This window comes from Diceros bicornis, chromosome 14 (genome assembly GCF_020826845.1).
Source record: "Diceros bicornis minor isolate mBicDic1 chromosome 14, mDicBic1.mat.cur, whole genome shotgun sequence".
Classification (NCBI taxonomy): Eukaryota; Metazoa; Chordata; class Mammalia; order Perissodactyla; family Rhinocerotidae; genus Diceros; species Diceros bicornis.
Genome location: NC_080753.1, coordinates 61,334,686 through 61,351,773, shown reverse-complemented (window position 1 = coordinate 61,351,773; position 17,088 = coordinate 61,334,686). Strand labels below are relative to the sequence as shown.

The window sequence follows — 17,088 nt, the reverse complement described above, 5'->3', positions numbered from 1 at the left end:
CATCCCTCCTCTCCCCTCTTCTTTACACACACACACACACACACACACTCTCACACTTCTCCACTCTTCCCTAACCTGCCCTCCTCCAAAAAAATACATGGCCCTTCATGTCAGTATTTGGGGAGGAGGGGAGACTTACCTAAGATGCTGAAGCATGATTTACAGAGATAATCTGAACAGAATGCTCTAGCTTTTAAATTGCTGAATTATAGAGAGTGCCCAGATTGTTCTTTTCAGTACTAAAGATAGGGGTCGAGTTTAGAATTTAGAATTCTGTAGTTCTGACCTAGAACTCAGACTGCCTTAAAGGAATTATCTTGTGTTTATTTTGGTGTGTGTTTGTCCGTTTCTGCACCATGTTAAATCATAGCAAGAAACAACCTCTGAACATAAAATTAGATACTAGTGGTGGGAAGAAGCTGTACATTCCCAGTATGGTGTGGCATCAACCCACCCTAGACTGAAAAGCAGCCTACTTTTCCAGCCTGGTCCCAAAACAAATCCAAAAATAGCGTTGGCTGGGTTTTGTAAAAATCCACATCCTCTGTGAAGGCTGCCCTATCCCTAGTGTTACTCTCCTTTGGAATCCTGCTCTGATTGTATTCCACAGCACACAGTGGCATACAAAGTGGAGTGTAGGCGCGTGTCTGTGGTGTTTGCTGTTCTTGTTTGGACTCATGTCTTAAACCAGCCTGTAAGCTTCAGGTCTCTGCATCCCTCAAGCCATTCAGTCTAGTTCTGGATCAACCCAGGAATTATCTATAGTTTCCAAATAATCGGTGAGCTGTCTGAAATCACACACCAAGTCCAGACTCAGACCCCATGGTTCCTGACCGCAGTCCACTAGTCCTTGCTCAACACCAGGCAGTCTCAGTAGGCCCCATGCCACATTTTCTCTGGGAAAGCTTCTAGATTGGTCCTCTAAAGCCCATAGTGTTTACTGGGCTCCTTATGTCTTAAAAGGAAGAAAGAGCGAAGAGAAAGACGTATTAGTCGTAGAGCCCAAGAGCTAGCCACAAATACAAGAGCAGCCTCTGGCTGTATTTTACCGGTAATCTTCATGTAGGTCCTGTGGCGACAGCCACTTCCAGCCTGGCATCCAGGGTATCTGTAAGCCTTTACAGCATGCAGTAAATAAATCCTTGGTCCACATGGATTTCTGGGAGAAAGCCTTCAAGTAGTCTCAACTCTTAATGATTTCCAGAGTTTACATCTTGGTTAATTGAAGTCCATAATAGTGGATTTTTCTGTTGCTCAAATACACAATGTTTTGAGTAATTTTTCATTTATTTTTCATTTTAGAAACTTCGTGAATACTTTCATTCAGTTTAAGAAGCCTATTATTGTAGCAGTAAATGGCCCAGCCATTGGACTAGGAGCATCCATATTGCCTCTTTGTGATGTGGTTTGGGCCAATGAAAAGGCTTGGTTTCAAACACCCTATACTACCTTCGGACAGAGTCCAGATGGCTGTTCCACTGTTATGTTTCCCAAGATTATGGGAGGAGCATCTGTGAGTACCTCTTTTTAAAACATTCTAGAAAACTTCCTGAAGAAATTTAGTTTGGTTATTTTCTAAATATATTCAGGGTGTCATTCTGTGGAGACTTCCCATCAAAATGCACTTGTAATTCAATTCTTGTTCATTAACCCATATTCTTGACTCATGAAATCATAGAAGGTTTTCATTTTTTGGTTCTTAGAATGTTTATTGACACTGTTTTGCATCATTTCCTATAGAAGGACCTCATTCAATGAGGAATCGATATCTCTGCCTAATTAACACTGATATCCACTATTAGTTAGATACTCAGTTTGTATCCCAAACAACAGAATTTACAATCAAAAGATTCTTTACCTGATAGCCTAAAAGCTGCTCTTTTAAGAGAAAGCCACAAGGAAACAAGTGGCTTAGGATAAGAGTTTTCCTCATGTAATTGTGGAGTTTTATTTTTTAACTGTTTAATCCATCCATAACAGTAGTTTGTGTTTGTATTATAGCTTGTGACTTATCATGCAGTGAAACATGTTGCATTCCTTTTTCCTTCAAGTAAGGCAAGAGGTAGGGTCTCAGGTTGGGATCTTCAGAAGCAGACACTAAGACAGAGTTTGGCATCTGGGAGAGATATTAGGTAGGCAACACCTGCTCGAGGGCCGGGAGGAGATAGGGCTGGACAGAGGGAGAAGTTGAACTGAAGCAGGCACTAACGAAGCTTCAGCCACACCCTGGGGAGCCCCAGAACATACATGGCCTGTCACAGTTGTCCCACAGTGGACCAAAATGGCTGGTTCCTCTGTGTCTGCGTGTTCCTATTGTCACTGTGTGTGGGCTGCCCGGGAAGAGCCTTGGGCCCATAGACCAGATGGCTCCCTGCTGCAGAGGGTGTCCCCACAGGAGCTGATGGCTGGCTGCTGACGGCACTACCGGCAGCTGGGCAGCAAGACCTCCCTTGGAGGGGGTCTCAACAGCACATCCCTGTGTCCACCACAGTCCACCCCTTGTCCCTTTAGATCTGCCTTTTCATACAGGTGTTGGGGTGAGCTCCTCCAGCTTCCAGGGGGCCTCTCCTCTTGGGGGATACTGAGAAAGGGAGGATTAGCTGGTGATAAGTGTTGTGACAGGAACCACTGGGTGGTCAAGTTAGTGGGTAAAGGTATGATGAGGAAAGGATATTTGTGTCCTCTCGTTACTGTGATGGGAAGTAGACTCCATGGCGGAGGAGCCTGGCAGCACCACCTTCCTGGGTGATCAGAGTTCACCCGAAGTCAGACCTGTCGGCCACAGTTCACCGTGATGTGATGCAGCATCGCTCTGCCCAGTCCTGCCGAACGTTCATCCCCTTAGTCTGATCCTGAGAGAATGCCAGACAAGCCCAGATTGCGGCACAGGGTACAGATACTGAGCAGTGCTCTTCCAAAGTGCCAAGGTCATAGGACTTGTATCAGTGGTCATTTTCTGGTTTGATCATTGTAAGATGTTATATAAGATGATAACATTTGGGAGAGTTAAGTGAAGGGTTTACTGTGCTGCTTTTATAATCTTCCCGTTAAGTCTAAACTTATTCCTAAAACAGAAAGTATAAAATAGTTTAAAACACAGAAATGTAAAAGAGGGGCCTGAGGCCTGGGCACTGTGCCCCACTCAGGCCCAAGTTGCTGTACTTGAACATTTACAGCTGTAGTTGGGCAGGGGAGGACCAACAGGCGTCCAGTAGGCCCTGGGGCTCCACACATCCCCTCCTTTCGCACTGTGAAGCAGCAGCCCTCCAACTTCTGATAGGAGGGATGGTCCCCTCCTTGCCTTCTGAGCCTCGGCTCAGGGACACCAAGTGCCCAAGCAACAGTTGTGGCTTTAAGTTCATTGGGCGCCTTGCTGTTTCTGCTGGCGAAGCGTGTCACCTCTGGGATCAGCAGAGTCTTGAGTTGTGAGGACAGGGAGCACAGTGTCCCTCAGAGGATCATTGAGAGGGGTGGTAAGTGCAGTCACTCCTGCTTCCACCCCTTGTTTCCCAGACATAGTACCATATCAAGGTCTTTGATGCCCTGTATATACTGTGAATGAGAAGACAGTGCCCATCTTCATGGAGCACACCTTCCAACTAGGGCCCCACCTACACCTCTTGCGATCCCAGTACTCCATCGGACCAGCAGCTTCTGGAGGTGTCGAATATCACTCAACCAGAGGACGCCGTGGTCAAGGGCCCACTCCCGCACCTCTTTTGCTGTGCACGGGTCTTCTGGTCTGGCACAGTGCTCTGTGGCATCCCATGCCAGTGAACCAGACACTCCATAAGCCTCAGTGGTGCTGCCTGAGGACCTGCAGGCAGGAAAGCAAACCCAGACCCAGGGAAAGCTTCTGTTCCTGTGAAAACCGTCGACTTGCTGCCACGTGCCACCTGGCTGGTCTCCTCGGGAAGGATGCCAAGCAGGTGGCCCGGCATTGGTGTCTCCTGCTGGCAGGCTGGACATCCAGAGGCAACAGTGGCTAAATCAGCTTTAAGAAGCTTAATAAGCTGTTGAGGTCCATGTCTCACACCTCAGCCACTCTGTTCACATGTCTTGTCGTGCCAGCACTGGGGTGGCCAATGACCGAGACTGGCCAGTGTCAGCTGTCTTGCATAGCTGTTTAATTCCTCTTCGTAGTGGATGCTCTCTGGTGGACGCTGATGTGACACAGCAGTGTACACACTTTACCAGTCATCCATCCACATGCTTCTACCCCAGATCTCCGTGTCCCCAATCTTCCAGGCCTGTGACCTGCCAGCCAGGCCCTTCACTGCTGCCCTGAGTCTCTGCATTCTCACTTGGATCCACTGCTCTTACACCAGGTGGATGACCAGGTGCATCTCCCACTTGAGAGCATTTTCCCTCACTCCAGTCTTCTCAAGCCACTGCTGAGGAGGGCTCCAGCGAAGTTGCCATCACATTTCAGCTTGTACACCCACACACTGAGCCAGCCTACCCATAAACCAAGCTTGCTCATAAGGAATCCCCCATACAGCTGCAGGTGTGAGCTGATGCAGGGCACTGGTGTCCCAGTTGTGGGTGACATGGGGCCTGGGCCACCTGCTTGTGCAGCTCGCCTGTGCCCTCCGGTGTTTCTGCCTGATTTCCAGCAGTGCATCTGCCACAGGCCCTGCCTGGCCTTACTCCTTGGTGGGCCTGATAGAACTCAGCTGGTGATGGACATTCCAATGTGTGGTCACTTGGTGTCCCGTGGCCGGGCATTCTGTCTCTGCCAGGGGACAGTGAGCACTACAGAATTATTTTTTAAAAGGCACATTCTTCTCTGTTATGGATAGCACAGCCTTCTTCCAGACCCCAGGAGTCTGCATGCGATCCTCCCTCTGGCATTTCAGGTTCACTTAGCCTGGGCCATCATTGTCTCCATGCTTCTAGGAGCCATCCCAGTGGTGAGGTCACACCATTTCCTGGCACACCTGCCAGGGTGTTAAATCTCATATCTCCGGAGAGCTCCCAAATCAGTGAACCCCCCTGTCCCTTTGAACCTGGGTCAAACACCCTTAGAATTCAGTCCCACGTCTTCTCCCAGTTCCCACCAGTGCATTCTGGCTGGGTCATGCAGCTCTGCTGGGGGAGGAGGTAAATTACAGGCCTGATGGCCAGGAGAGGAGATGGAACAGGGCTTAAGGGAAGCAATGCCATCTTGTAGAGAGAGTGGTCTGTATTGTCTTCAAGCAAAGGGGCAGCACTTGTTCTTAATAGGGACAGGTGGGCCATTTCTACAGGCTCAGAGGAGTTTGGGGTTCAGACGTCCCCATACCAAGTTGAAGGGTCTCCTCCCCCTCCTCCTCCTCCCCTGCACAGCCTAACAGACCTTCCCTGGGTGAGTTGTTAACCTTGTCTGGAGCTTGGCCACTCTAGTAAGTCCTGGGTCTCAGCTTTCTTGCTATACAGTCTTGCTGCCCGGGAGCCCCTCTGCTTGTATCAGTGGTGACTAGCAATTACTATCCCATCACCTGTAAGAATTTTAGCCCTTGGATCGCCACCTGTGCTGGATGCTGTGGGTGCTCCACCTAGCCTGTGAGAGGATCCTCGTTGCCAGCCAGCTGGGGAGTGATCCTACTCCAAAATCCCTCTCATCACCGCTTTCTCTCCCACTCCCACCTGTCACAAGTTAGTTTCTCTGGAAGCAGAGACTGAGATGGATTTTGGCAGGCAGGACGTGTGTCAACCTCCATCAGGGCAGGGAGGAGGCAGGATTGGGCAGAGGGTGGACGTGAGCTGTGGTGCTCCCCTACTGAGCCTATGGGGAGCTCTGGAGCATGTGTGGCCACCACAGTTGTTCCAGATGCCCTCATTATGTTCCATTGTTGAATGTGGCAGCCCCAGGGAAGAGCCTGTCCTAGGTGAGGCTGCCCTAGGAGCTCCCACCGGAAGTTGCCTGCTGGCAGCATTCCTGGCATCTGGGCAGCAAGTGTTTCCTGGGCTGGAGGGAGAGTACTGGGTGGCGCATCTGTGTCCACCCCAAGTGGTGCTCCATATTTTACAGAGGAAGAGGGGGCACATCTGAGTCCTTTGTCTTATTGTTTTCACCATGATGCATCCCCTGACAGTTACTACATATTCTGGTAGTAAGGACTCATCATCATCAGTAAAATTATTTTAAGCTCATTTTTAGTTGTTACTCTAGAGGAAATTAAAATAATGGGAATTCTGTTTTCTCACATTGTGTTACCTAAGTAGATGTCTGATGTCGATGCACATACACAGGAAGAGCAGATTGGGGAAATATTATACAAACTTGACGTTTGAACACATTTTGGGCAAAGGCGTTTTGGAAGTGGAGCCTTTGAGCCAAATGCTGCTAAGGGGTGGAGGTCTTAGAGTTCACTGTGCTCAGGAAGATCCATAAACAGCTTGAAGACATCACAAAATGAAGGCCTACTCTTGGGTTTGTGGTATTTTTCCCCAGTGGACAAGCCTTGAACAGTCATTACTTTTTGCTGCTTCCTGTGATCTTCTGGTGCTGCTTGAGTGGCGGTTCTCAAAGGGGGCCGTTTTGCCCCATCCCCCACTCCTAGGGGGCATGTGGCAGTGTCTAGAGACTTTGGTTGTCACAACCGAGGAGATGCTACTGGACAAAGGCCAAGGGTGCTGCTCAGCATCCTACAACCTGCAGGACAGCCTCTACACCAAAGAATTATCCGGCCCAGATTGAGAAAGCTTGCTCTTTTAAAGCAGGAGCAGAGAGCTCACACTTCACACAGTGTAAATTCTGCACTTTTTGGTCAGAGTATTTGACTAAAACGTCTATAGAGAAAGTGATAAATGTAGTTGAGGTGAGTCATTGTGACCAAAGTGACTGCCTACATGATGCAGCTTCTTTCATGAGCTTTGGTGTATATGAGCTTTCAGCAGCCTGGTGCAAGGCGAGAACAAGTTCAGTTTTCCCCATTAGATACACGCAAAACTCTGCAAGGAGGATAAGCTACAAAGGATCCTATTATCTGGATAAGAAGAATACGCAAGTAAAACCAGCTGTGTCCTTTCCTTGTAGTGTCTGCTGCAGGGAGAGATCTCTGGAGCTAAGCTGTAGTCATAAGCTGAGTCAGCTGAGAAGGATGTTCTTCTCCAGTTTATCCCTCCCTGTCCCCAATAGACATTCATGGAGTGCCAGACACTGCAGAGTCACAGTCTTGTCTCAAGGACCACCCCTGTGAGCCTGTACCCTCAGGAAGTGTCGTGGGCTCTGTGATTGACACCTGAAGGAACCTGAGTAGAGGGGAGCACAGAGCTAACATGGGCCCCCCTTTGTAAACGTGGCAGCTCTCGGTCTTGATGCTGTGTGATGCTAGAGAAGTGCCCAGTGAAGGCTGGGATCCTTACCCTGAGTTTACCATGTGAGAGCAGCCCTTCTGGGGAGTGTAGAAACCGGCTCGAGGAAGGAAGTGGGAGCGGCCACTGAGTTGCCTCCATGAGGTTTGAAGCTTCCCAATCCCTCCCACTCAAGCTGGTCAAGTTTCCTCACCACATCTCTTAATGAGATGTTTTTGGCTAAACAAAGAGAGGTCTTCCCCTCACTCTCTTCCAGCATTTCTCATTTGTCTGGAGGGATACACAATAAAGTTTTAAAAACAGTTGGATGGTTTTGCCCACATTAGGTATTTCTGTGGGTTGTCTGCATGTAGTCCTTTGTTTAGTCAGCCATCTTGGAACAAAATGGCAGCTAATAAATTTGCCAATGACCTTATCTTAGCAAATCTGTTATTTGGGTAGAAGTTAGAAACCTCTCATTTTAAAATGGCTGGAAAATGGTGTTGGGAAAACTGGACAGCCACATGCAAAATAATGAAAGTAGTTTGCACCATACACAAAAATTAAAATGAATTAAAGACTTGAATGTAAAACCCAAAACAATAAAAATTCTAGAAGAAAACAGGCAGTACACTCTTCGACCTTGGTCTTCGCAGCATATTTTCAAATAGCATGTCTGACCAGGCAAGGGAAACAAAAGAAAAAATAAACAAATGGGACTACATCAAACTAAAAAGCTTCTGCACAGCAAAGGAAACCATCAACAAAACTAAAAGACACCTAACAATTGGAAGAAGATATTTGCAAACCATGTATCTGATAAGGGGTTAATATACAAAACATAAAGAACTCATCCATCTCAACAGCAAAAAAAACTAACAACCCAATTAAAAAATGGGCAAAAGGTCTGAACAGATATTTTTCCAAAGAAGATATACAGATGGCCAACCGGCACATGAAAAAGTGTTCAGCATCACTAATTATTAGGGAAATGCAAATGAAAACAACATATGACCTCACACCTGTCAGAATGGCTGCAATTAACAAGAAATAACAAGTGTTGGAGAGGATGTGGAGAAAAGGGAACTCGCATACACTGCTAGTGGGAATGCAAACTGGTGCAGCCACTGTGGAAAACAGTATGGAGGTGCCTCAAAAAGTTAAGAATAGAACTACGGTACAATCCAGCTATTCCACTGCTGGGTATTTATCCAAAGAACATAAAAACACCAATGCATAAAGATACATGCACCCCTGTCTTCATTGTGGCATTATTCACAATAGCCAAGATTGGAAACAACCTAAGTGCTCATCAAGGGACGAATGGATAAAGAAGATGTGGTATATATATACAATGAAATACTACTCAGCTATAAAAAACAAGATGAAATCCAGCCATTTGTGACAACTTGGTTGGACCTTGAGGGTATTATCCTAAGTGAAATAAATCAGATGGAGAAAGTCAAATACTGTATGATCTCACTCATAAATAGAAGATAAAAACAACAACAAACAAACACATAGAGATTGTATCGGTGGTTACCAGAGGGGAAGGGGGGAGGAAGGAGGGCAAAAGGGGTAACTGGGCATATGTGTGTGATGATAGATTATAATTAGTCTTTGGGTGGTGAACATGATGTAGTCTACACAGAAATCAAAATATAATGGTGTACACCTGAAATTTATATAACATTATAAACCAATGTTACCTCAATTAAAAGAAGAAGAAAAAACTTCTGGAAATTGCATGTGTGAAAACATGCTCATTCAAATTGAATGTATTTAATCTTACTAATCTTACCAAGGAGATTTTTCTTATTGGTTTTATTTGATGACTGTACTTTAAACCAACTTTGCCTGTGCTTACATGAGAAACATTAACAACCTTGACTCAGTCCTACCATTCATACTTTGGGTAAATTCAGAAACACCCTTAGTTGTCCTGCACATCCAGCCATCTGGATAGAGAACACTAAGGAGGGATGGAATCTCCAGTGACAGCAGGTACAGAGTTAGCCCGGCTCTGAAAGGAGGAAGATGGGTGGCAGTGACAGCTCACTGACTGGAGGGGAGGATTGTTTTGATGGGCTGCCGGCCCCAGCCTGGCTGGCAGCAGGCCTGAGAGAATCAAGGAAAGGGAATGAAAGGGAGACAAGGAGGGAAGAGAATTGTGGTAGGGCTATAAGTTGACCCCCAGATGGCAAGAAATAATGTTCAAAAAAGTGACCGTGGAGGACAGAGAGGGCCCTGCCGAAGGGCTGGAGAAGAAATACATGAAGAATGCTTGCTCTTCAATACTCCCCACTCCCGATGGGCACAAGGGGCCTGGCGAGGTGGTTTGAGTCCACTACCCGAGCTAAGATCCTGTGGTTCAAGTTGGTCTTGAGAACATACTTCACACTTACGTGATTTAGTTGTGGTGTTGTCTTCACTGTATGTTGAGAGTGAGAGACACACAAACTAGGAAACGAAAATTCTATTACCATAGAGCATGGAATGCACTAAGTCATTTCATCAGCATCTCTGTTCCCATCATCCTTTCTCGTTGCATTTGGATCTGCCTTTAGAAGAATTATCTTAACAGCTGACAGTAAGGTTAAGTCAAATTTCTAAATCCATTGTTTATTTTACACTTTTTCGCTGAGAAGGGGTTTTGTAGAATATCTCCAGCCTCTTCAAACGCTCACAACTTTGCCCAGGACTTGGCTCTGAGCTCCACTTTGGTGCAGCCTGTTATTTGTGCTAAGTCTTGGACAAAGTCGTGAGTGTTAGGAACCCTGCAGATCCTTCTTGTGAGTACCCTGTACCCCGGCCCTGTTCTCCAGTCTCCGGCTATGTTGAAAGGGTGGTGAATCAGCCAGGCATTTGCTTTGCCAGCTCTTTTACTTACATGCTCTCCAAGCTGTGCATTTCACCGCACTAAACCATCTCGATGTGTTTACAGGAAGAGCACAGGTACTGTCAGCTGAGAGACCAAATTCATAACTTTAAGGCCTTTCATAACAATGATTTTAGCTCTTTTGGAAAAGGAAGCCCCCTACCAAAAGTGTGTTTTACCTGAGTTCCAGAAGCTTCTTAGTGACTATCAGTCTTCAGGAGAGTTAACCATGTAAGATAAACTACAGACAGGAAATTGTCACATCAAAATAGTGGGAATTTTCTTTGTCTGATACATATTCTCCCCTTTTCTCCTTATTTCAGCATCTCTGAGCCTATTGTTTGAATGAGATCAAATCCACACACATTGTGTTGAGACCTTAAAAGTGATCTAGAATCCAGGACTAAGTTAAAGCCAATTTCATATATATTTATACATGTAATTTTTTTTTTAACAAAAACAAATGTTAACTTCCTCCGTTGAGTCATGTGAAGTAACCATAGTCAGACCTTCCTAAGCAGACTACAATAGTGGTCATTTTGGATGCATTCAGGTCCTAGATATTTTCTTGTTTTAATGTCCAAGCCATAAAATGTGCCTCTGAGTTACATTCCAGCAGAAACATTCACTGCCCTGAGAACGTTGTCTCTGCATATTGAGAACAAGTCACCATTGGCATCTCTCAGATATAGAAAATATTGTGTCGTAGTTCTGTGACTGGTTCACATCCCTAAAATGACGGATTTTCTAGCCTTGCATATGCCTCAGTTTCCCAGGAGACTGTTCTATGTGTTCAGTGAGTTCCCACGTGGGGATGGCCGACATGGGGAGGAGGAGGCAGGTGGAGGGGGCATGCCAGTAACGTCAAATGAACAGCAAGTGGACCTTTTCCAACTTAGATTTCCTGGTTACCTCCATGTGATTCTTTATTACGTCGTCAAATAAGCCTTCTATGTTCTTTTTTTAAAAAGTTACAGGTTGGTGTGTTACTTCCCATCTGCCTAGTAGGTTGCAGCTCGTGTGGTTTATTCTCAGTGCGCAGGTTTGAATTTAAGGGATGACTTTTCGGGTTGGGTCTTCCCTGCCCGCCTTCCCCTCACCTTTCATGTCGGCACAACTCTTCTTCCTTTCAGGCAAATGAAATGCTGCTCAGTGGGCGGAAGCTGACGGCGCAGGAGGCATGCGGCAAAGGCCTGGTCTCCCAGGTGTTCTGGCCTGGGACCTTCACCCAGGAAGTCATGGTTCGCATTAAGGAACTTGCCTCGTGTAATCCAGTTGTATGTCAAATTCGTTCTCTTACTTTTTTTTTCTTACTATGCCCGCTTCCTCCAGAGAGCTCACACATTGAACCGTATTTCCTGAGTCCCCCACATCTCCTCCCTGCACAGCCACCTTCGTGTGAGATACTGATGGAGCCACTGCTCCAGATCTGCTTGCCTTGCCTTTGCAAATACCCAAGAATTAAAGGAGTGCATTTCGATCCAAGACTTAGTAACTTTAAAATGTCCTATAAAAGTCTACAAAAAGCATTTATGTAGTTCTTTACTATTTCCAAAGCCCTTTCATATAATCACATTTCTTTTGTCTCCCAATGGATCTAAGTTTTTGTTTAATAAATGTGCTGGATAATATTCAGTCTTCTAACAAAATTTCATTTAGCAAATTACAGGATGAAATATTATTTAATATTACCTGACATAACTCCCATCTAAGCCCCTAGACGTGTGAACAACCCTCATTAAAATTAAATTTTAGTTAGAAAATCCCCTCACTGGGTGTTCTTAGAGTTTCCATCGAGCGTCACAGCAGTTGATGTCCAGTGCAGGGTCCACACTGGCCCTCAGCAGTGCGTGCAGCTACGGCTGGACTTGATGCTGGGAGAGAACCAGGGTGCAGATAGCACAGCTCCCTTCTGAAATAGGTTGACAACCATTTTGAAGTCTAGAATTTGTCCAATTATCTAGTGTGAAATATACTTTATATGTATATTAGACCTGATGTGTATTGTGAAAAAATGTCTGGTAGCCTTTCTAACAGGTAATTACTCAAGTTTGATCATGGCCTCCATACGTTTTGGGGGCAAAGTGGAGCCAGCGTTTGCAGACACACCCTGCTGACTAACTGCTTGTTGTCTGGTCCAGGTGCTGGAGGAATCCAAAGCCCTCGTGCGCTGTAACATGAAGATGGAGTTGGAGCAGGCCAATGAGAGGGAGTGTGAAGTGCTGAAGAAAATCTGGGGCTCAGCCCAAGGGATGGACTCCATGTTGAAATACTTGCAGAGGAAAATCGATGAGTTTTGATTGGCAGGCTGCCTGCTGATGACACTGGAATTGTATTGAGCAGGACATCTGTGGCTCCAACTTGCCCTAATCCATCGTCACAGCCTGAAACAAGTTCACTTGTAGCTCACGCTTGGAAGCAGGACTTGAAACATCCAAGCTATTTATTATCAAGGAGTTTTTAAGTACTGTAACTTAAAAATAAATAACTACAAAGCTCCTTTGTCCAAACGTCATTATTTTATACTTAATCTACACACGAGTATGAAAGTAATATGGTGGCTCTAGACTGCTCTTTGAAGCTCTAATTTTTGTTATCTTTGGCTAGTACTGTATAAAAAAGAAAACAAGGGTGTTTTGTTGGGTTTGGATGGCAGAAAAGTCTGGAATAATGTTTGTTTTCTTTATTTTTCTTTCTAGAACACAGAATCTAAAGAGGTATTAGCCAGCCTCACCTCCCCTGCCCCAAATAGAGATACAGAAAGATCTGAGACTTGCCTTTGTCTGCAAGAAGGTACAGATACCTCAGAGATGGAAAATTGTAAATCAAAAGTAAGACTTATCTTTTAGGATAAGTGTTTCTGATGAAAAATTCACTGATGAACATACCCCCAAACTAAATGTATGCTTAAGATTCACGCTGAGAGATCAATTGATTTCTCCTTCTGTTTCTTAATAAGTCCAGTTCTTACCCAGTTAACATGAAGAAACCACTGTCTGTCTAGAAGAAAGCTTGTTTTGCAGTATTAGTGGATCACTGAATAGCTTAAGTATGAATATCTAAGTTATAAGTTAGTCTTAGTGGGTTTTAAATAGTTTTTCTGACCCTTTTGAAAAATAACTACATAAGTGCTTCTTGTTGCTGGGTGAGAAATAGTACTTTATATACAGTTTTGGTTTTCTATTTGCAGATATGATTGATGTATTACACCAAAAAAAAAGTATTTTTATGTTTATAAAGTAATTTTTAGGTTCACTTAGAATATATTTTATTTAATAAGTTAAAATTCTTTTGGCACACTATTAAATGCAGAAACTCCTTTTTGGAAAAAAAACTACCTTATATTCGACATTTAATGTTCTTGGTCTCTGCTTTCATGTCTTCACAATATACTGAGTACAGTCTGGTGTCCAAGAGTGCCCTGTGTAAATAGACGTTCGCATTCCTTTCTGGAGTGGGAACTGAGTCATGATTACAGATGCCTATTATTAGTTAGGCTTCTGAGCTTGCAATTGTATTGAATGTATGAAGAATGAAATAAAATCAAAACCTTATTTTTGTACAGTTTTAAAGTTTATACTTAGAACCGACCACCTCCCAGCCACATGGAGAGCTGTACAGTGTGTAAATCAGCCTTTACCTTGGATTGGTTGGTGCAGTATTTTTGCATCTGTGGGACCTACTTTTTCGTTCAGTAGTTTGAACTATATATAAACTGTACAATCTGTAAAGTTTTTATAGAATAAATATTCAGCTGTGAAAACTGGTTAAATAAAACTAATATTTCTTAACACATTTGAAATATTTCTCTAAGTTTCTCATGGGATGTTTAATCTTTTTTGTGAAATGTTCATATGGGCGTACTACATTTGTACAGTTCAAAGAATAATGCACACCTGTGTAACCACACCTCGGGGGACCTGGAATATGACCAGTGTCCTCCCAAGTCATGTCTGCCTGGCCCCCAGGTTACCATTTCCCGAATTTGGTGTCAGTCTTACCCTTGTTTCTCGTTCACAGAAGCATAGTCCTAAAACATATCTCCTAGTTCTGCGTATTGTTGAACTTTATATCATCTCACTTGTATATCAGCTTCTGTGATTTACCTCTCATTCAGTATTGAGAGAGTTTAAGAGCTTTCTTATCTGTGTCTGTGGGGTTGTAACTTAAGTCTTCTCTATCCAAACCAACAACGTAGACCTTTTCATTCCTGTTTTATAGATAAGGAACCTGAAGTATAAAACACTTCCTGTGGGGGTAGGACCAGACTTCCAACACAGTTCAGTATGGCAAAGCCCATATTCTGGCCACTGCCCCATGATGTATGTTGTCTAGAATTTACAAATAGGGAATTAATTCAGTGGACTCTCAACGTAGTGATCCAATTCCATAATCCTGGACTTTGCATTCTCCAGGCCATGATGGCCACATTCCCTTTTCTCTTTTGAAGCAAAACTTCTGCCTTTTACCTTCTGGCTCATGAATCAAGCCCAAGTAGGAGGAAGACCTGGCAACATTAAATTCTTAGGCTCATACCCAGTGAGGGCAACAGGAAATGCAATCTCTCATATTGGTAGAAGTCTAAATGAGTTCAACTTTAGAGGAGAATTTGACAGTAACTGGCAAAATAAGTATTAAAAACCTGGACCCAACAACTCCATTTAAAAGATTCATCTTAAGGAATGAATTCTTATAGGAGATTTGAGAATAAAGATACATATGTAATTAAATTCGTCTCAATTGTTCCTAATAGTGAAAAGTTGGAAACAGAATATATGCTCATCAATAGGGTTTGGGTTAAATAATTATGCCACAACCACTCAGTGGAATCCTTATAAAATCTTAGGTGAAAACACGTTATGGAACAATTCATATCAAAAACCCCCATTATATGCTTTTAAAAGTTGGGAAGGATATACACAAGAAACAGATTCTTTTTTCTATTTATCAGGTTCTCTCCTTAGTGCTTCCCAGCTCCTGGGCTGAAATACTGCTCAGCCTCTCAGAAGCAGAAGTAGAAAGCCTGTGACCATTGAGAGCCAGAGGGGTCACTACTGCCCCCTTAGGCCTTCCACCAGGGCCATCCCCTTTTTGGCCTTGCTTCCTCAGCTGTACTTACACTGCAGTACATGCCAGGTGCTATTCTAAACACCATAGGTGTATTAGCTTATTAATTTTTTTGCAAGTACTCATTTTTCAGAGAATATTGCAATATATATTATATATAATCACTATAAAACAAGAACTCAGGAACAAATCTTTTGGTACGCTGATTTCGTTTCTGACATCCATCTCTGGCGAGAAGACTAGTGAAGACTAAAGAAATCAGAACCCCAAACTTTGAAGATTGTTGAGGGAAATCCATACCTACAATGTAAACAGACGTGTGTGGAGGGCAGCTGGCTAGGGCTGCTCATGCCGCCCCTCTCGGCACCCTGTTACTTGGTCAAAGAGTGAATGAGGAGTGCCCCACGTCTCTGGGCGAAGTGGGAGCCCAGAGGACCAGGCGCCGGCCTCCTTGGACAACTCGCTCTTCTTCGGCCATATCACAGAGGCTCCAACCCCCTTGTACATTACTTCGCTTACACTTACATGGACAAATGTTACGACCTCCAAAGGAAGGAAATTGTGTATGTTGCAGGTGCGTTGGCACCTACCAAGTAGTGACACACATTTTAAGAGAGGGACAGCCCCAGGCTCAGGGCTCTCAGCTGGGTCTGTCACCGCCCTCAGGAAGCTTTCTCACCTGCATGCCCCCAAATCCCAGATGAACGAGCCCATCTGATGACCTCTCTGTTACTGACCTTTCTATCCTCTTGTAACCAGCTTTCCCCAGCCCATGCCCTTCCTATCCTGGAGTGCACTCGCAGAGCTTCCAGAACATGCTGGTGGGGAGAGACTCAGGGCAGGGGGAACAGTCCTCCAAGGGGCCTTAGGCCTTAGAGTAAAGCCCAGAACTTGAGAGAGTGGGAGAGAATCTGTGACATTGCATGCACCTGTTGATACATGAGAAAACTGAGGCCCAGTGGGGTCAGGTGACTTTCGCATCATCATACAGCCTGTAAGTGGCCTGCCACAAGGAGTAGCTAGTGCTCTACACATTCCACTGCTCTGTATGCCTGCCTTCTCTACACGTTTACCTGCTACTGTCAAATTGAGATGGAAATTGGCTACTGGTAGTGTAGACAAGTGGTCGTCAAACTTTGCACGTTAGAATCACCTACAGAGCTTTGAAAATGCTCAGTGCCCTGGCTGCACGTGAGACTAATTAAATCAAAACCTCTGGACTGAGGTCCAAGCATCTGGGGTATTTGACCCAGGGCAAGTAGCGTCACTTGCCTGTGCCTGGGGTGGCCTGGAGAGTCCAGTGCAGTTCTGGCATCTCTTGGGCCTATGATTCAGTGCGTGGAAGTGGTGGGGCAGTGGGCGGTGGGGCAGTTTGAGGCTGCTTGGCAGCTTGGGATTCAGGGCTTTTTCAAGTGGAGGCTGGACCTACCAGAGGATTTTGATGGTCTGCGAACTATTTCTGCATCTGAAGGAGACAGAGCAGTCCGCCAAGCTCTCTCAACGCTAGCATTTAAAAATAAACACCCTCACTGCTTGGCAACAGGGGAAGGGCTGACTATATTCCAGGAAACTCCTCCCTGTCCTCTGGGGAACATTCTGACAGTCTCTGAAGATGCAGATATCTGCTCTGGTGAAAGTGACGTTGCATGATTTGAACATTGGTTTAAAAGTTACTTTTTTGGTGGGGTAGAAAACTTCAGTATTTCAAAAGCAGACTTACGGTCTTAGAGCCATATTATGTCCTTAGATAACTAATAAATTGTTTAATACAGGCATTTATAAGAATAAAAGCTAAGATCTAATGAGTTTTAACATTAATTCCTATTTTCCTAAATTTTACATTGTATTCTAAAACTGGGAGAGAG

General features: G+C 44.7%; 1 protein-coding gene across 4 annotated transcripts in view; it reads left to right on the top strand.

Annotated features, from left to right (window-relative positions):
- The window catches only part of CDYL (chromodomain Y like), a 183,690-nt gene extending 169,739 nt beyond the window's left edge, over positions 1 to 13,951 (top strand). For 3 of the 4 annotated variants that reach the window (XM_058555345.1, XM_058555343.1, XM_058555344.1), the window contains exons 5-7: positions 1,303 to 1,513; positions 11,290 to 11,433; positions 12,298 to 13,951. In XM_058555345.1, the coding sequence (XP_058411328.1) occupies positions 1,303 to 1,513; positions 11,290 to 11,433; positions 12,298 to 12,456 (514 nt within the window). In that variant the 3' untranslated portion in view covers positions 12,457 to 13,951. The remainder of the gene's footprint in view (positions 1 to 1,302; positions 1,514 to 11,289; positions 11,434 to 12,297) is intronic. The other variant, XM_058555346.1, reaches the window with a different exon arrangement.
- Positions 13,952 to 17,088: the final 3,137 nt, after the last annotated feature.